This window comes from Pinus tabuliformis, chromosome 8, assembly GCF_031772625.1.
Source record: "Pinus tabuliformis cultivar Carrire ecotype Pingquan chromosome 8, CPIR1, whole genome shotgun sequence".
Classification (NCBI taxonomy): domain Eukaryota; kingdom Viridiplantae; phylum Streptophyta; class Pinopsida; order Pinales; family Pinaceae; genus Pinus; species Pinus tabuliformis.
The window spans coordinates 38,942,359-38,963,099 of NC_142294.1; the positions used below are offsets into that span (position 1 = coordinate 38,942,359).

Genomic DNA, 20,741 nt, shown 5'->3' on the forward strand with positions numbered 1-20,741 from the left:
GACTATGGTGAACTTGTCTTATTAAAATCTTATTCATGTGTATTTGTTCTTGGTCCTAGGATCTTGAATAATTTCAAGTGAATACTACGGTTATGTATTCGCCCTAAGGAGGGAGAAAACTAAGGTATGTGAGACTAAGGTTTTGTGGCATTTGGAAACGATAATGCTACTTGGTATGCTACTATGGAGGAAAAGAGAAGACAACACCTTGTACACTTGGAGAATGGAAGTGTAAAGATCGAGGATCACTGTGATGATGATGCTAGATTGTACAATCTTTGATAGAGTGTCCAACTTTGATTAGGAGTGATTCCTAGCTAGGAGTATTATTAACCTGAGGTCGCCATTTAGCATTTCATGAAGAGCAAAGTTGAATATCACATGGTATTTCAAGCTTAATCATAGTAACGATGAATGCTGAAACGAAAGGTGGATAATGTTGAATTCAAGGTTATGTGTCCCAAGTACATAAAGTTATTGTGGATAACGTTATATTCAAGGTTGAGTCTCAAGTAGATAAAGAAAGTTATTGATTGACCATAAAAATGGTGAAGCAAAACTAAATAAAATTCAATCTAAGGTTGCGAGCCTCAAGTAGGTGGTTGAAGCTATTAGATGGTAATATCCAAATATTAAAAGATAAATATATTAATATAAAAATCATCATTGATAAAAAGAGATTTTGCTATAAACTTTCATTAAATAATAGAAATAATTCCCTAGTTCAATCAATAGAAGTCAAAGGGGAAGCTAAGACTAACTACAAGCATGGAGATTGGAAAATAGTTAGCTGGATCAATGATGATTATTCTTAAACTTTATGTTGTACTTTGGTTTAATAATTCAAGGTCTTTTGGTAAAGAGAGTAGAAATATTTAACAATTCACAAAAATTTACCACTTTGCCCGCCTAGGAGCTTTCTTTCAGTAAGTCCATAAAAATAATTCCCTAGCTTAATGAATAAGTGCAAAAGGGGAAAGCTAAAACCAACTACCAACTACAAACGTGGAGATTGGAAAATAGTTAGTTTGATCAATTATGGTTGTTCTTTAACTTGATGTTGTACTTTGGTTTATGAATTCAATACCTTTTCATAGGGAGAAGTAGAAATGTTCTACAATTCACTTGGCTGCCTAGCTAATTTTTGTTTTTTTTATTTGACCCACATTTTGATAATCCAATACATGAACCAGAAAGATCTACAAGGTATTCGATCCATAAGGTTAAGATAATAATTTTATGTTTCTGCTTAACATTCCCAGCTCAATACATCTTACCTTCCTGCTTGGAAATAGAAAGATGCTTAAAAAAGGTCTTCACATGCACTACATCAGCACACTGTCATTAAATCTGAACTTGATATCTCAACATTGGAATGTTTACATTGAACTGGTCATGGTCACCCACTCATATTTTACCCTTTATCATGAAATGATAATAAAGTATCAAGCTTTTAACTTGTATTTTCAAACACAAGCTCACAATAATATATTTCCTTGACACCCACAAACACTCGGCAAAGGAAACTAATATAACCTGACCCAACGGCGGTATGGTTGTGTCGATTGATATAAGCTGACCCAACAGTGGTATGGTTGTGTCGATTGGGTATAGTTCTAGAGGCTGAAAGGAAAAGTTCTTTCCTCCCCCTTTCAGATTGAAATCCACTTTGGGACATGTTTGATATTGTTGAGATGTTGACCTGGCCTTGAGTCTTGAAGAATTTGATTTATCCCAGGTATCATCTTTGGAGGAAAGGGGAAGGGACCAATGGATTTACCCAGGAAATGATTTAGATGAAAAAAACTTAAAATATAAACTTATAATAAACAAAACAGTATACAGAGTTCACCATAAAATCACCTAGTAAGCAAGTCAGAAACCAAGCAATTATTGTGGCTTTTTTACGGCAAGTAGAAAAATTACAATTACTGTAATTATGGCCCTGCTTGAAGTTTGAACAACACTGACGTTATAGTTGCATCAGGCAAGCATACAAACTCGTTTGAAGTTTGAATAAGTGACCTCATATTTGTGCATCAGGAAAGCAGAGACTCTATACCAAATAAAAGAATTCCCAACTCCTTACAAAGGGCATTCCATAACAAAAACTTGAGAAAAAATATTTGGGACAATAGTTGGAACATCTTCATAACTTTGAATTTGAACAAATTGTTAATTGAAAAATGGAGAGATCGCAACAATTAAAGTTCAATCTTAGCAACCAGGGTAACTATATGACTGCAGTGTCTTAGCCTAACAACTTATTCTGAAAATAAAAGAGAATCACAGCACTGAATCTACAACAAAAAAATTGCAATGTCATCTGCTAAGCTAAACACGGGTGGAACAAGACTCCAGTAAATCTTGCGTTTGGAACTCATTAACAGAAGACTAGACGTGTTTACAAAGAATATCTATAATCGCTGTTCACATATGCTCTCTGTTTATTCTATGGATTTCTATCTCAATATATACTATTTCTAAGGAACCAGAATGCTCCAGCTCAATACAAAGGAGAGTGAAGATTCCAAAATACATCTTTATAATAGGAAGACCAAAATAGTAGCCAACAAAAGCACATTGACCTGACATCCACGGTAATCGTGCCTCGTGCCACTAAAAAATCTAAAAAATATTTGTAAGCATTGAGACATGAATTATTTGCAAAACAGAAAATTTCACTATGAGACACATTCTTGAAAGACACTTCTCTTTTGCAAAGACGATATTCTTTGCAAAACTTAAAAAGCTAGTTATTCAAGTTTAGTGTTTGTATGTACGAGGAATCCTTCAATTTACTAAATCGACTGAATCCTCCATTCGTTCGTGACGAGATATCTTTCCTCTATCAAAGAGATTTCTACAACGCCTTTAACAAAAGAACAAATAAGGAGCAGGAAGAACACACCTCTGGTGTACAAGTTATCGTGTCCATGGTTGAGGCTAGGTAGCCAAGTGCAGAGCGGATAACTATTGAAAGCATATAAGTAGGAAGCCCGCCTGAAGATGAGTATTTTCCCATTCTTACTTCCCTGAGAGCCCCTAGTCGCAAACACGGCTGGGACAATGATGGGTTCTCTATCCTTGCAGGTGATGGTGCAACAAAAGTTTTGAGAATCCATGTGTTCTAGTAAAGATTGTTTCTGTCATTACTACAGTGAGAAATCAAACTATTGACAGAATTTTGGTTCGATCAGGGTTAGAGTATCCAGCTAGAGTTAGCAATAATTCAAGACACTTTGTTTAGAGTGTCCAGCTAGATTGTTTCTGTCATGACTACAGTGAGAAATCAAACTATTGACAGAATTTTGGTTCGATCAGGGTTAGAGTATCCAGCTAGAGTTAGCAATAATTCAAGACACTTTGTTTACAGTGTCCAGATAGAGTTACCAGTAATTTAAGACATTCAAAGTGTCTTAAATTACTGGTAACTCTAGCTGGACACTCTAAACAAAGTGTCTTAAATTACTGCTAACTCTAGCTGGACACTCTAAACAAAGTGTCTTAAATTACTGCTAACTCTAGCTGGATACTCTAAACCTGATCGAACCAAAATTCTGTTAAGAGTTTGATTTCTCACTGTAGCCATGGCAGAAACAATCTTTACTGCAAAAATTGTCTAAGACAATTCTCTTTTCCAAAGACAATTTTCTTTGCAAAACTGAAAAGCTATATATGCAAGTTTGTGTTTGTATATATGAGGTGTGTGTTCCCGTAATGATAGTTTCTGCCATGATTACAGGGAGATATCAAACTCAAACCAAATTTTGGGTTTAAACAGGTTTAGAGCATCCAGCAAGAGTTACCAGTAGTTGGAGATAAATTCAAATTGTCTTAAATTTCTGCTAACTCTAGATGGAAACCTGAAACTTTCTAAGACATCTCTGTAATGATTTTAGATAGCAACTTACAAAATGAGCAAAGCCAAAAATAAAACCACCAGCAACTGGTCCGAATTGACCCGAAACTAGCCTAAAAGCCACAGAGCTCCTTCATGGCAAGAACATAAAAAGGGGAAAAAACAAAAGGTGGATACGGTATGACCCAGTAGCTCCATCCTATTAAGCATATTGGGGTGGGGCCTGCAATGAAAAGGAAAAAAAAGTGGACGAGGTGTGACCCGGTAACTTCCAGCCTATAAATTACTGGTCACTCTAGCTGGAAGCCTGAAATTGTCTAAGACAGCTCTGTAATTGTCCTAGATAGTAACCTATAAAATAGGCAAAGCCAGAACTAATACCGCCAGCAGCTGGCCAGAATGAAACCAAAACTAGCCATAGAGCTCCTCCATGGCAAGAAAACAAAAAGGAAAAAGTGGATGTGGTATGACCCAGTAATTCCATCCTATTAAGCATGTTAGGGTGGGGCATGTAATGCAGCAATACGGTCTCATTGTGAGTTGAGTAGCCAAAGAAAAACTGTAATTAACTGCATTGGTACACCCCCGAAGATTTAAATTTTATGTGTTCCATTTTATACACAGATCCCCTTTGATTATCAAATCTTATCATTCCATATACAGATTTTAAAGTGCATTTCACATCATAATGTCCCTTATGCTATGCTTCCACTACCAGCGGCTCAATTCTAATTATTTATAATTTTTGAACATCAATTCAGGTTTTTTTTCTATATTTGAAGGTCAATTCATCATATATAGAGAATCCAAGAAAATTAATATATAGAGAAGTCATGTATACCTTGTCTTCCATGGACTTTCATCGGCAAAACTGTTTCTAGTCTTATGAGAAGGCTTAAGATAACACCAGTAAATTCTGAAATTATTAACAGTTACAGGAGAAAACAATCGCATTCAAGGCACCAAAAAGACTTTCAATCGCACACAACAAAGTTACAAACTCATTACTCTGACTGGACGAGAAAAAACAGTGTTGAGAATACAATTGATTTGCTAATAATGAAGACTAAATAATTTAATAAAAGCTTCAGTCTAGCTTGTTCCACATCCCATGCCCCCTCATCTATTAAAATTTAAGAGGAGTCTTTCTTAGCTGCTTCCTCGAATGTCTCACCTTCAACGAGCTCTGGTACATCGTCATCATCATCATCTACTCCCTGTGCAGGATTTGGTTCCGGTCTTCGAAACTGGTCTGCAATCTTCCTCAGATTGGCAAAACTCTCTGGTCCTGCATTCAATATTCCAGATGACTTTAAGTAGGAATAAATAAAAGAATAGTCAAATGGACACTGTAATTTCTAATGTAGAGAGATCTATTTTCAAGCACTCTAAAGTGTGCCCTTGCATACCAAGGGCACACTTTAAGTAGGAATAAATAAAAGAATAGTCAAATGGACACTGTAATTTCTAATGTAGAGAGATCTATTTTCAAGCACTCTAAAGTGTGCCCTTGCATACCAAGCTGATTGATGATACCAGGGAAAAGATCTTGAAGTTCTGAAGCAACAATAACGAAACAATAACATCAGTTTATGAGGCAGGAAAAATTGACCATTATCAATCAAGAGAATTTATACTCTAGACCTTAGTACTATCTCGGAGAGATACATGCGGTATGTTATGACACTAGCACAGATTTCAGCTACTAATATCATACAGAAATAACTGGTGATTAAGAAGTCAAAGTTTAGATTTTGAAGCATACTTTTTGTTTGCGATGACCCACTAACCACCCATGTGTTGGCAGCAATAGAAGCCTGGACTGTGAACAAAAATATAAACAGAATGACTAGTAATTAGAGAAAATTTACAAACCGAAATATTCATCATCAAACAGTTTGCTAAAATTATTTTTGGGCCATCAACTACTGCAACATATAGCTGGGACAGGTGAAAGGAAAACAATGATTGACAGACAGTCTGCAAACAGTAAAAACAAGTATGTCTGAATTCACTGAAACATCTTAAACTGGCTCAAGGCATTACCCTTTGGGTTAACAAAATGAATAACATGGTCATCCTTAAAAATATTGACTTCTTCAATAGCAGGGATGTTATTCACGCCTATTCTTTTCAAGGTACTTTGAAGTCTCTTGTCATCTGCCGTGGCAGTCTTATGAATTGTCTTCTTTTTCCTGTGTAGAAAAGAAAACATTCAAGACTCTTACACATCTGACACAAGATACAAATGAAAGGCATTGCAACATGAGATTAAAATAAGATATTTCAAGCTTAAAAATGAAATACACAAATGATCTTTTCAAATAATTCAAATTCCTATCAGTTATATAAGTTTTGCTGTCCTACGTAAAGAAACTTGTGATGTGATCTGATATGTGTTATCTAAGATACTTGTAAATCACAATTAAGTAGTAAGAACACACAATCACCTTCGCATTGTACCCTTTCCGCCAGTGCGGACTGCACCAGCCATCTTCATGAGTTTCTCCCTATCCATCTGAGGTTCCATACATATATTGTGTGATCATCATCAGACATGCCCATTATTTGCAACCAAAAGATATGCATGGGAAAAAGGACACAAGATTATAACATTTTTTGTAATAATATTTTAAAATACTTAAATAGATTGCCCCTAGAAAACATACAGTACTTGTATGGAATCTACTTGGTGGTAGAAAACAAAAAAGCCCAGAATATTGCTGAAATAGATGCTAATATGAGCCCGAAAATTAAATGCACAGTAAACTGAGAAGGGAGCAGCAGCACAAAAGGTGCAGACTAAGGTTAGAGTGGAGTCTGGACAATAACCCCAAGAGGTCATCAAAACTTTAAATTACCAGGAAACGGATACGGATAGAGTTCTGGATCCAGATCCACCATATTTTTGAAAAGCCGGGATCTAGATGCAGTGGAAAAATGCCACGTATATAAAACACAAATATTTTTTAATTTTGTAAAACATATTTAAGGATAAAAATCAAAAACATTAATGAATCACAACAATAGAATTGAAATTATTAAATAATTCATAAATCTGAAGACTGAAATCTTGATGCAACATGTTTTTTTTATAAAAAAGGATAACTATTAATACGAAATGAGTGTCTCATCAATGATCATTGATATGATAATGTAGAGTAAGTCTAACTATATATCTAGAAATGCGTCTATATCCTCATCGTTTGAATATTTCAACTCTACATCATGATCAATCTTCCTTAAAATCTAAAAAATCCCATCTAGTTGGGATGGTAAATGAATACCATTCACTGTTTGAGGACATGCTATAGTCTATGTATCATAACATTTTAAGAGGAGTCCTCACCTATGTAGAAATTTCTTATTTCCCACCCCGGTTTTCAGTTTCTCCTTATTTCTCCCATATAGTTAAATGCCCTTTCCCATAACCATACATTCAACAAGCTGGAAAAAATAAATATTGCTGAAAACACAAATTCTGGAAATTTTACAGAATGCTGGAAATTGCAGAAATAAAAATCAGCAGTAATAAACAGCCATTAAAACACATTTAAACACAGAGAAAACCATTTGACCCTGGAAAAACCCCCTACAACTCTTGGGGAAAACCAATTTGAGAGCTCTTCTTTATTTCTGGAAAATGCCTTTTTACAGTAGGAGAAATGTTCAGCAAAAAATCAACAAACAGACTTTTACAACTTATCTCAGCCTTGCTGAAACACCGTTGCTGTTACACCGTTGCTGTTGCTGTTACTCCGCTTTCAACTTTGCTGTGACACCGCTTGCAGCTTTGCTGTTACTCTGCGTGCAGCGTTGCTGTTACTCTGCGTTCAGCTTCGCTGTAACTCTGCGTGCAGCTTTGCTGTAACTCTGCGTTCAGCTTTGCTGTAACTCTGCGTGCAGCTTTGCTGTAACTCTGCGTTCAGCTTTGCTGTAACTCTGCGTGCAGCTTTGCTGTAACTCTGCGTTCAGCTTTGCTGTAACTCTGCGTGCAGCTTTGCTGTAACTCTGCGTGCAGCTTTGCTGTAACTCTGCGTTCAGCTTTGCTGTAACTCTGCGTGCAGCTTTGCTGTAACTCCGCTTGCAGCTTTGCTGTTACACCGCTTTCAGCTTTGCTGTTACACCGCCCAGAAATCTCCCTTGCTCTCTTGCTCTCCTTCTTTCAATCTGCTCATGAAAGAATGAATGATCTTTTCCTCCTTTTCCTCCCTTAACCCAACCCTAAATGACTTTTGGGTGATCCCTAAATCCAATGGCTGAAATAGATTTAGATCAATGGCTGAGATTAAATGCTCATTTAAATCTCACTTTCTATTTTTTAATTCACCCCACTTTAATAAAGACCCACTTAGTCATTTATTTCCAAAGTCACTTTTCCTTTCTAATTTTTCATTGACTTTATAAAGTCACTTTAAAATTAGACTTAGTAACTTTATCACTTAAAGTCACTTTCAAATTAGATTTAACTTTATAAAAAATTATAAAGTTACTTTAGGAGAAAAATTAAATTCTTTTGGACACTTTTCCCTAGGCCAAAGATCAAAGCCTTAGGGAACCACCTGTCCTCCGGTACCAAATTTCAACACTCCCTCTTACCGAGGAAGGTGTTCCTCACCACACCCATCTTGTCTCTGAAGTAGACATGCTTGCCCCGTGGTAAGGCTTTGGTAAGAATATCTGCAACCTGCTCATCAGTGGAAATATACTCAAGCTTCACAGTTCCCTTCTGAACATAGTCTCTGATGAAATGATATCTGATCCCGATATGCTTTGACCTCTGGTGGATCTTCCAACCCATCTCTGCTGCTATCGATATAATGGAGCGGATCGAAGTATATCGAGCCACGGGAGCGAAGGTCTCCTCATAATCAACTCCCTCTACCTGTGAGAACCCTCTAGCCACAAACCTTGCTTTGAATTTCTCAATGCTGCCATCTGCAGCATGCTTTACCTTGTAAAGCCATCTGGAAGTAACCACGGATTTGCCCTCAGGCCTCAGCACCACCTCCCAAACATCATTCTTCATGATAGAAGAATACTCCTCCTGCATGGCCTCTCTCCAGACCTGCTGGCTAGCTGCCTCCTCATAGCTAGAAGGCTCAGAGTCAAGGATGCTGGTAACCATCGCCATATAGCTACAAAATCTCTCAGGTGGTCTACTCTCTCTGACCGGCCTCTTCGGCTCAGCAACAGATGTGGCATCTCTCAAGGTGTCCTGAAGCCACTTGGGCTTCCTCTTCCCTGAGCATGCTTCTCCCATAGGAGAATGAAACTCCTCCTCCTCATCCCCATCAGTAGCCTGAACTCCTGACTGTCTGTCTGCTGTCCTCCTGCCTGCACCTGAACCTGTAGAAGCTGAGGTTAGATCAATTGGTGGATTTCCCATTGCTAAGTACCTCAACAATGGGAGGTCACAGGGCCAATTCTTCTGGACACCCTCAGGGTTAGGCTCTGCTAGTTTGGCCAGCAGAATGTGATCCCTTCAGGTCGATCTGACTGGATTTTCCTCGGGGAAAATCTATATATTGTCTCAAATCTTTCTCAGAACTATGCTGCTAGCATTATCAAAAATTGAAACTAAAAGTTTAATGTCTCAGACCTTTCCTGCTAGCATTATCATGTAATATATTAATTAGCATTATATAACGTACAGGTAATCAATAACTTACTCATACAGCTATACAGCCTACAGATTAATAATAAGTAATCTAACTAAAAGTTTAAATAGAATATTTGCTGCTTAGGGTTTCAAACAGGTAAAAATATCCTTTAAAGAATAAAAAATAAACACTAATATCATTTGCTCGGGATCCCACATGTGAGAGCTAGCTGGCACAGGATCCATTTCAGCAGCATAGGATCCATTTCTAGGTTTGAAGGATTCATGGTGGATACTACATGGATCTGGGCGGATCTGTATCCATATCCAGAACTAAAATAGTAAAATGTAGATCCATGGATCCAGCATCAAGACCTTGTGGATCCGGTAACATGAAAAAACTCCAATTTCAACGATGCAGTCTATTCAAAAACCATACAAAGGATTACATTTATAACATGAAACTGATCGTTTCAGTTCTCAAACAGAAAGGACACTGAACAAGTGTATACATGTAACTCCCGCATCAGTATCACACATTCAATTGTCCTCACAACAAATAGGCGTAATATTTAACAATGCCATACTTGTTGTGAATACGTCACCATTCTTCAGCAAAGTTTTCCTCTGGTCCTTAACAACGAGTGCTCCTCCAGAAGTACCAAACTACCTGCTATGTCATGAGTCATAAATTACATGGTCATTCTTGACCCAAACCAAGATTTATCAGGAGACCTAGAACCCACAGACAACACATGACAACTCTATAACAGGTGAACAACCTCCCTATCATGTCTATACAAAATCATCAGCAGTTCTGGAGCTTAACCAGTTTTACCAACACGCCCACTCTCTACTAACACATGACCAAATCAAGGTTTACACATGCCGCTCTGCCACTTATGGTCATATACCTTTTTACATCTAGACTCTAGTACACCCACATGAACTTACAAAGGTGACTAACACCTTGGTGAACGACACCCACATGCCACTGTATGTCCTACAATCATATACCATTTTACATCTACTACAATTAAATGATCTTACAAAGGTGAGTAACACCTTGTTGTGCAACACCAACCAAAGTTCTTTCCACGGACCCTTCTTGAAGCATCACCATCATGCCTGTGCAGTCTCTACGCATCACTTCAACATCTCTTAGCCATGACACATTTTTCTTGCACGACCCATGCAAAAACATTTCAAAATAGTTCCTGCAACATCTAACAATCACCATAACTGATCATGCCCTGAGTTTCTCTCACACAGTAAATTTTGTTCATTTTCACGAGTTGTCCCACTGCTATCCATCTTGCAGCCACTTATTAGAAATTCTCTTAATGTTCTCTGCAACGCAGCTGACAGCACTGAAATCTGCTTCAATCTAAAAATTATAGAGAAAATATGTATAGTACACTTGAGAAAATCGAAGTCTCATTAAATTTATTTTCGTAAATTCCGTTAGCACCTTTCTCATATAACCATGCACTAAAAGCTTGGAGAGGGAACTTCATATATATCACAACTTAACTAAATTAAATCAGAAAACATTGCCCCTATTACCATCAACTTTCATGCAGCCTTCAAATCTAGAGAAGTGTTCTTGCAAAAGAGCAACAGCCACACAAATTTTTTCAGGGGATACAATGAAAGCTAACAACACCGAAAACAGAGCAGTGAGCCCTAATACGTTGTGTACTTGATGGAGAGTATCATAGCATTTCAACATGTTGTTCATAATTTTCTGGAGTGAACAGTGTTATAGCTGACAATGGCTGGAGTGTCCCCTAGAAACGTTGGACCTTTCAAGCTAATACACACAGTTAACTCCAGAAAACTATCAAAAATATGAGTGAAAATCTAACTCAAATTTTAAGGTTTTGGGCTTTTAGCCCAGTATGTATAGCCCAACAATTCTTTCAATCTATTTTAAACTTAGCCTCGCCCACCATCTACAAACTCGGTATAAAATACAACACCCACATGCAAACACACCCGGATGGCCAGCAGAAGTACTCTCCATAAACATGCTCATAATATTCACAGCCTTCTCCGTGGCAATCGGCTCTACCTCCTTTCTTCTTCTTTATCGAGTTATCAATCTTTATCATCATGCCAAGAAGAAGAGACCAAGATGCCGTCATCAACAACTACGTGCCTAATCCAAAAAAAACCCATGGAACAATAGCATGCAAAGTTGGACCATGCGGTGCACCACTATTGTCCTTAGCATAAGCAGGTGTTTTGAGGCATATATGGCCGAAACAAAAGGATCCCTTTACAAACAATCCACTTCCTATATCAAAAAAAAGACGTGATCACTTGCAGGATTGGCTTTTGAGACCGCACATTCTCTGCCAAAAAAAAAACTCATTGTCAATCCCACTCCAAGAGAAAGTCCACTAGATACTCACTAGTGCCAACTTACATGTTCTCAATATTCACAACCACAGGGCTCCTCAATGTGTCCATCGGGCCTCCTATGAGCTTGTATGTTGGTGTACATGCACCTCGTTAGCGTTAATTAGCTTCAGTTCAACTCTAGTTATTCCATGTGATGTGCACTTGGCTTTAGTTAGTTAACTCGAGTGCTTAAATGTGGTGTACACTTGGCTTTAGTTAGTTAACTCTAGCGCTTGCATGTGGTGCATGTGCACATTAACAGATGTTAAGTTATGGTATGTTCTATGCTTAGAGTAGTTTACTTATTTTCCTTATTATTATCCACAGATTAGCAATCACATGTACATTAAGTAAAGTGCAGATAGAACATTGAATGATCAACAGAAAACAAGCCAAGACAAGAGACACAAGATGTAGCAGCTAGCCAGGGACAAACCCCAATATGGGAAAACCCTTTGATCAAATCTTCTTTTATCTTCAATAATTCAGCGCAGAGAAATAGTACAAAAATCTTATTTACATCAGCAGCAGCAAACCCTAGATCAGCCCTAAACTAGGGCAGTCAATATCTGTCAAACCGGTGGTTGGATCACCTTGATTCCTTCACCAAAAAATGCAGCCTTCCAAAGAGAGTCAACTTCACCTACTACGCAGTCCAGAGAGAGAGAATGTTGGTCAACACTGGTCAAAGTTCCGATCTGCAGTTGCAGCCCTAAAATCTGCGTCCCTTTTCCACACGTGTGAGAGATAGAGTCTTTTCTGTGCAGGAGAGAGAAGAGACTCTTTTTCTGCGCAGGAGAGAGAGAGATGTGATGAGAAGTGTGTGTCCAAATGAGGAGGAGACATCCTGTATTTATATGCAAATGTTGATGATGAATAGATGCGTCTGTTGGGCTTCTAAGCCTACATAAGTTGCTGGCCGACTTTGACAATTAGTCCATAATCAAAATAAATTCATATCTCCATAAATACTTATTGGAATCGGATGATCTTTAGATCAATCCTACACCTCTCGACGAGAGGAATCTAGTAAAAATATTATCATCCATGAATAAGGTGACCCACATGAAGTTTGGCCCTAGTTGCCAATTTTAACACTCCCTCTCAACTAGGGGTGTCAGAATGTCGACAACCTGTTCATCTGTACCGATATGTTGGAGCCTTATTGCTCCTCGCTGCACCATATCTCGAATATAGTGGTACCTGATATCGATATGCTTGGAGCGATCATGAAATACGGAATTTTCTGATAAACAAATCTTGCTCTGGTTGTCACATAGAATCACGGTGGTATCCAATGTAAATCCAAATAGCTCACTGAAGAGCTTTCGCAACCAGACTGCCTCACAGGAGGCCATGCTAGTAGCAATATACTCTGCCTCGGCGGTGCTCAAAGCCACCAACTTCTGCTTCTTGCTCATCCAGGATATCGAAGTAGATCCCAAGGAGAAACAGCACCCGGAAGTGCTCTTACAGTCCACCACACTGCCTGCCCAATCAGCGTCAGTATATCCAAGTAGTCTCACATCTCCGGCAGTGTATCTTAACCCATAAGTAATTGTGCCACGAAGATATCTCAACAGATTCTTGGCACCAATCCAATGTATGTGGTGAGGTTCAACCATATGTTGACTCAACGTGTTGACTGCAAAGCATATATCTGGACGGGAGTTCACTAAGAACATTAATGCTCCGACGAGTTGACGATACTCGGTGGCATTTCGTAAAACAGGTCCAACAACACTACCGCTTAACTTTTTGAAGTCAAGCTCCATTGGGTAGTTACGGACTTGCAGTCCACCATACCGAATCTTTCCAATATCTTAACCACATATTTTCCTTGAGATAGGAAAATTTCCCATGGCTTCTGCCAAACTTCTAGTCCTAGGAAATAGTGCATCAGTCCTAGGTCCTTCATTTCAAATTCAGAAGCCAACTCCCTCTTACATTTGTGAATGAGAGGATCTGCAACTGTTAGAAAGAGGTCGTCAACATACAGCACCAGTATGAGAGGTTTGTCATTTTCAACCTTAAAGTAAAGGTTAGGATCGGCTTCACTTCTAGTGAATCCCAGCTTCATCAAGTAGCTATCGATCCTCTCATGCCATGCTCGGGGTGCTTGCTTTAGCCCATAGAGGGCCTTCTTCAACCTACACACATGATATTTTCAATCATAAATCTCAAATCCTTCGGGTTGCTCCACGTAGACCTCTTCTTTGATCGAACCATGCAAGAACACAGTTTTAACATCCATCTGATGTAGGTTCCATCCTTGTGAAGCCGCAAGGGCTATGATCGAGCGGATGGTGGTATATCTGGCAACAGGTGCAAATATCTCGTCATAGTCTATACCTTCCTTCTGGGAGAAGCCACGAGCGACAAAACGAGCCTTATACTTTTCCGTACTTCCATCAACTGCATGTTTTATCTTGTAAAGCCATTTAGAAGTGACAATTGTCTTGTCCAGGGGTCTGGGAACCACTTCCCAGACATCATTCTTCATAATAGACTCATATTCTTCGGTCATAGCATCCTTCCATACTTGATGCTTGACGGCATCTGAGAATGATGAAGGCTCATTTTGAATGATCGTGCTCATGATGGTCAGGTATCCCTGATACCTGTTTGGTTTCTTACTTTCACGGAAGGTTCCTTGGGGTGCAGTGTGTCCTTCAACATCATCAAGTGTCCCCCTAAGCCATGAAGGCCTCTTCCTAGAAGAGGAAGGCTCAGGTGGAGGAGGATCAATAGGATCCATGGGTTCTTTCACATCAGGTATTGTTTCATCATCTTTTTCTTTCGGTTCCCTAGTGTCAGCTTCTTGAGAGTTTCTTACAGTAGGAAGATTGTTCACCTTGCTGAGAGCCATATCTTCGTCAAAGGTGACATCATGACTAGTCACGACTTCCCTTTGACCGACTACATAGATTCTATAGCCCTTAGTATTTTCACTATAGCCCACGAAGATTCCTTTCTTTCCAGATGCACCCAATTTGTTCCTTTTCTCTTTCGGCATATGAAAATATACAAGGCTTCCAAAAATTCTAAAATGAGATACGTCAAGTTTCTTACCGGTGAACATTTCATCGGGAGTCTTAAAACCCAATGCTTGATGGGGGCATTGGTTTTGTACATATACGGCGGTGTTTGCAACTTCGGCCCATAGAAACTTCAGAAGTCTTTGATCATGGAGCATAGCACGGACAACTTCCACAATCATACGGTTCTTCCTGCCACACCATTATGTTCAGGAGTGTATGGTGTAGTAGTCTCCCTCTTAATGCCAACCTCTTTACAAAAGTCATGAAACTCATTAGATTCATATTCAGTCCCATTATCAGTCCTTAAGATCTTGATTTGTTTTCGGTTTGATTCTCGATCAAGGCTTTGAAGTGTTGAAACCAGTAGAACACTTCATCCTTCTTTTTCAAGAATATATCCAAATCTTGTGAGAATAGTCATCTGTAAAAGTGAGGTAATATGAATATCCTCCCAAGGAGTTCACAGACATCTACCAAATATGTCTGAGTGAACTAACTGCAATATATTGGAGGTCTTGCTTTGGCTTGAGAGGAATGGTACCCTTTTTAGCTTTCCTTCAACACATCCGAGACATACACCTTCTTGCTCTAATCTGAACTCGAGCATCCCGGTCAACATTTTTCTTACATCAGGTAGAGCTTTATAATGAAGGTGAGCAAACCTCTGATGCCATAGTTTGGACTGAAGAGATGTGTCACAAGACATGACACCTAGTGGACTTCCTCCGACCTGATATAATGAATCAACTCGAAACCCAAGAGTGAAGGCATCTTTAATATTGTTTTTCCATACACGTACCTTGCCATCGCTGAAAGCAACCTTGTAGCCTTTGTCTTCCATTGCCGAAATGGACACCAGGTTCTTTTTGAGATCAAGTACATATAATACATCCTGTAGTGGATTGTATTACCTAGATTCAATTTAAGAGAGACATTGCCTACACCTTTCATGGGATATTTCATATTATCTCCAAGGACAATTTCCAGGTTGGTTTCTTTCTCTATCAAATTATGGGGAACTTATTTGTAACTAGTGAAGTGCCTTGAGGCACCACTATCAATAAGCCAATTTCCCAGCGAGTCCGGAGGAGCAAAGGTAGATAGAGCAGCTGGTAGATAATATTCATCCTGCTTATTGTCAACAGTGTTAGATTCATACCTCGAATTTCTTGCCTTCTTGAATGGTTGTCCTCTTCCTTGATTTCCAGCACTCCTTTTACCTCAGCCATTTGACCTGCCATTTCTTTGATTGCCTAAAGAAGGATTTTGATCATCATCTCGGTGTGAGTTCCTTTTATCAGGACACTCCCTTGCATAATGACCTGGTTTATTGCAATGGTAACATCGTCCTTTTCTTCCACCCTTTGGTCCATCCTTTCCTTTGGATTTAGCCCCGGAATTGTTTCTTCCTTTAGAATGAGAAGAAAAGGCAGTGGGATGACCTTTAAGAGTGGGCATTTCCTATTCTTCCATCCTTGCTTCTTCTTAAATGCATCTTACCATTAATTCCTCAAATCCAGGAATTACATTATTGTTGAGGAGAGTAGTCCTGAATATATACCATTCAGATGGTAGTACTCCAAGAGTTGTGAGTGCCATTTCACTGTCAGGAATTACTTCCCCATTTGAGTTGGTATGCAAAGATAGATTCCTATTTGTTATCTCAAAATTTTGTACGCTACAAATCTTATTCCAATGTTTATTTTTTGAAGAAAATTGACTCCTTGTTGATCATAGTACTCTACGTAGATGATCTTTTGATAACAGGTAGTTCAGCTTCTGCCATTACTGAGATTAAAACTGCATTGCATAAGCGGTTTTCTATGACAGACATGGGCTTGTTAAATTTCTTCCTTGGACTAGAGATCAATCAGAGTGGTTTTGGGATTACCATTTCTCAACCAAAGTATGCTAGAGATCTTTTGGCACGATTTCACATGAGTGACTGCAAGCCAGCAGCCACACCTTTCTTATCAAGGATAAAGCTTGAGAATGGCAAAGACACACCATTGGTTGATTGCACATTGTATCGTCAGCTTGTGGGAAGTCTTCTTTATCTCACTCACTCTCGTCCTAATCTCTCATATGTCGTAGGAGCAGTTTCCAGATACATGCAGGAGCCACATGAGTTACACTGGAAAGCTGCAAAGCGCATCCTTCGATATGTTCAAGGGACAATCCAAATTGTTCTTTGGATCTCATTGGGTTCACAGATTCAGATTGGGTTGGCGACAACATTGATCGCAAGTCCATCTCCAGTTATGTACTTAGCTTGGGATCCAACCCAATTTGTTGGTCAAGCAAGAAGCAGGTTGCCATTGCTTTATTATCATCAGAGGTCGAGTATAGAGGAGTGGTCAATGCCACTATTCAGGCCATTTGGCTACAACATTTCCTATCTGTGCTTGGTATCAGCGTCCATCGTCCAACTATCCTCAGGTGTGATAATCAAAGTACGCTAAAGTTTTGCAGAGATCCAGCACAGCGGCAACGGTCCAAACATATCGAGATCCTCATGCACTTCATCAAAGAACTAATTCATGATGGGATCATTGATCTTCAGTACTATTGCAGTTCCAAGCAGACTGTCGATATCTTCACCAAGACTTTCATTGAGCAAAGTTTCGATTTATGCGAGATCGTCTTGGGCTGAAGGACACAATTGTCTAGCAGTTGTCTTTTCTCTACTTTTTGCATTATATTTTGAGGGGGGGGTTTCTTCCCACTGGGTTTTCCCTCTTTCCTCTTTTCATGCATTGTATATGGGTACCTAAAATGGCCTTGTTGCTGAGACTCATTCATTTTGTATCACACTCACCTAAGTTATGCTTAAGGGGGGGTGTTGGTGTACATGCACCTAGTTAGCCTTAATTAGCTTCAGTTCAACTCTAGTTATTGCATGTGATGTGCACTTAGATTTAGTTAGTTAACTCGAGTGCTTACATGTGTGCACTTGGCTTTAGTTAGTTAACTCGAGTGCTTACATGTGGTGTGCACTTGGCTTTAGTTAGTTAACTCTAGTGCTTGCATGTGGTGCATGTGCACATTAACATAACATAAAGCACACTTAGCTTCAGTTAGCTTTAATTATCCATAGTTATTGCATGTACAACTAAGCTTAACTTAGTTGCTTTATGTATTGATTCTCAAACCAATATTGTGTAATCAAATTCATTCTCGATTCCAATTTTCTTTTTCAATTTCTTGCAAGTTTGTGCAATTATTCTTCAGCTAGATCTGTATTTGTGCTCTAATAATTTTACATTGTCCATCAATAAAACCTGCAACAAAACCTCTTAGTCTATCGTCAACCTTTATTGGCCTCCACACTACAAATTTATGCCTTTGTGCTAGAATCCTTTCTCATCTGCATGCCCTTGAATTCCAATTTCCATCATCAAATTTCAAATGATATCTTTCGCCGCCAAACAATCTATGACTATTAATTATAGAACACATCTAGCAAGGCCCTATGTTCATCTCCACATTAAATAATGTGCCCTTCTTTTTAATTTCCATAAGTTACAGCACATCACAAGGTTTTATTCTACTAGCCAGCTTGCTGCATAGTGCTCCTGCCGACCAACTATTGATCATGAGGGGATGACAACAATGTCAGACATCTACAAGGATACTCACAGTGTCTGAAATTTAAAATTGAATAGTGTCACGAACAACAAATACACTGCCTTTGTTAGCACTATGTAATTTCTTAAGGTTGTGAAAGAAATTGCAAAGTTAACCACAGAACCACTTTTAAGTTTAGGAACTAGGCCCTCTAAACTCAAAGAGGGATCTCTCTGTCAGATTTAGCTTTGTTTTATTTGGGATTTTAGGCTAGATGTGAAAGTTCAGAGTTTGGTTTTTTATTTGGTTTGGTTGGAACAGCAAAGGAAGGTCATTGGGCAATGGAGTCAAAAGGGTTTAAAATGATCGCCTGTAGAAATAATCAAGCATAAGTGAAACAAGGCAAGGTAGACATACTACTGGATCTTTGTAGTTTGTGAAATGGAGGAGGAGGAACTAATTAAGATTCACTTTAAATATGGAGCATTATTACATGAATTCTATATTTAAACTTCGGGGGAAAACATTGATATTGTTTTAAGCCAGAATAGAGTGTTATGAAACAAATTCTGAACTTAATTTTCTTTAAAACAATAGAGGAAAGAAACACATATGAAAACAGAGAAGTAACAAAATAACAGTAAGAAGCACTTCACCAATAGATGACACATGAATCCTGGAACAACTTGCTTGTATTAATGCAAATGGTCACTTAATCTCAGTGATTAGCTTTACAGTAAAATGGTAGTCTTTCTCAGTACAAGTCCCAACACTAATACTTCGAAATCTAAAGTATTTATAAAAATTATTACAAAATATCTTCTTTGGAAAATATCTAGAATTGCTTGCAAAAATATCTCAAACTTATTACAAAAATAGAACTTAAATCTAGGAACTCTAAAACTATTGGAGCTACTGGCACTATTTTCCTTAGTTGTTGGTGATGACTGGATCTGAAAAATAGAGGCTTTGTTGTTGATTTCCTTCTGGAGGCTCGATGATTGTTTACTCTAGTAACTCACACCATTTTGTCCATTTCTCCTCATCTGGAAGTTTAAACTTAATTAACTTTCGATAAGTCTCATCTACCTTTGTGTATTTTTCAAAGGTAGGCTTGCCAAGAAACAAATGACTGATTTCATGTTTAATTAGCAAGTCATAACTGAGGCCTTCCATGAATGTTTTTCTTGTAATGGTACCCTTAACCATAGCAAATTTTGACTTGTCTTTGGCAATGAAGAACAGTTTCTGTTGATAATCTTCAAGCTTGATCATTGTATCACCCATCCCTTCTAGACCAGGGAGACCTTTCTGATGCAATATATTAAATTTCTTATGAAACCTTTGTATAATAGTCTCGAAACCATTGCATTTTCTCTCTAATTGCAACATCAAGTTTCTCTTATTGAGAACCTTTCTCACTTCTAGGATGGTGTTTGTTTTGTCCTCTATATCTAGCTCTTCCAATTCTTCTCTGGATTTTGAATTTAAAAACCTTATTAGGGCAGTGTCATCACTGGATCTGGTACCAAGTGTGAAAATTTCTAGACTCTAGAAACCCCTACTGCAGCAAATCTGAATCTACTTCACCTACTTGATTTTTAAATTACATTTATCAAATAATTCCTCTGAATAATGAAGCAAATTACTTCTGCAACCTACACTAATTAAATATTTGATCTCATGAAACAGAAAACAGAGCAAAGAACAAGATACATAAGACAGAATAGTCCCCGAAAAAACCCAATGCGAGAAAACCAGTGCAACAGTTCTAAGGGTTTATTATTATGCAAGAGAAATATCTGAATACATATCAAGGATGCTCATCTAGCAATCGTTTACAGAGAAAATTCAGGCGGAAAATCTGAGTGAGTTTTACCTCACTTCACCTAGCAAAATTCGGGTTGATCCGACACAAGACTGGCTAACCCCGGCTATTTTTGTGTTGGCTCAGCGTCAACCCTGCGTCACCTTCTTTGCCCTCTATGTCAGCTCTCCCCGCTGTTCCAATAGTTCCTGACAGTTCCGACAAATCCAGCAGTTTCGGTTGTTCTGATAGTTCTGGATTCTGCATGATAGGCAATTTTCTGTGTCAGCTCTTCGAGCTACTGCGATGCCTCTGCATCAGCTCTCCTGGTTGTTCCGGCAGTTTCGGCTACTCGGGCAGTTCTAGATTCTGTGTGACAAACAAATTTTTTGCGTCAGCTCTCCTGGCTACTGAGCTGCCTCTCTATTTTGTATTTTCCAGAAAGTCCTTCTCCTG

The 20,741-nt window shown here is 38.6% G+C and overlaps 1 protein-coding gene across 6 annotated transcripts in view; it reads right to left on the bottom strand.

The window, feature by feature from the left end:
* Positions 1-4,840: 4,840 nt before the first annotated feature.
* Positions 4,841-20,741, bottom strand: part of LOC149234019 (nascent polypeptide-associated complex subunit beta-like) — a 112,966-nt gene continuing 97,065 nt past the window's right edge. For 5 of the 6 annotated variants that reach the window (XM_089371720.1, XM_089371716.1, XM_089371719.1 and 2 more), the window contains 5 exons: positions 6,313-6,380; positions 5,909-6,057; positions 5,628-5,684; positions 5,381-5,419; positions 4,841-5,150 (listed from right to left, as the gene is read on the bottom strand). In XM_089371720.1, the coding sequence (XP_089227846.1) occupies positions 4,996-5,150; positions 5,381-5,419; positions 5,628-5,684; positions 5,909-6,057; positions 6,313-6,380 (468 nt within the window). In that variant the 3' untranslated portion in view covers positions 4,841-4,995. Of the gene's footprint in view, positions 5,151-5,380; positions 5,420-5,627; positions 5,685-5,908; positions 6,058-6,312; positions 6,403-20,741 lie in introns of those variants that run through there. The other variant, XM_089371715.1, reaches the window with a different exon arrangement.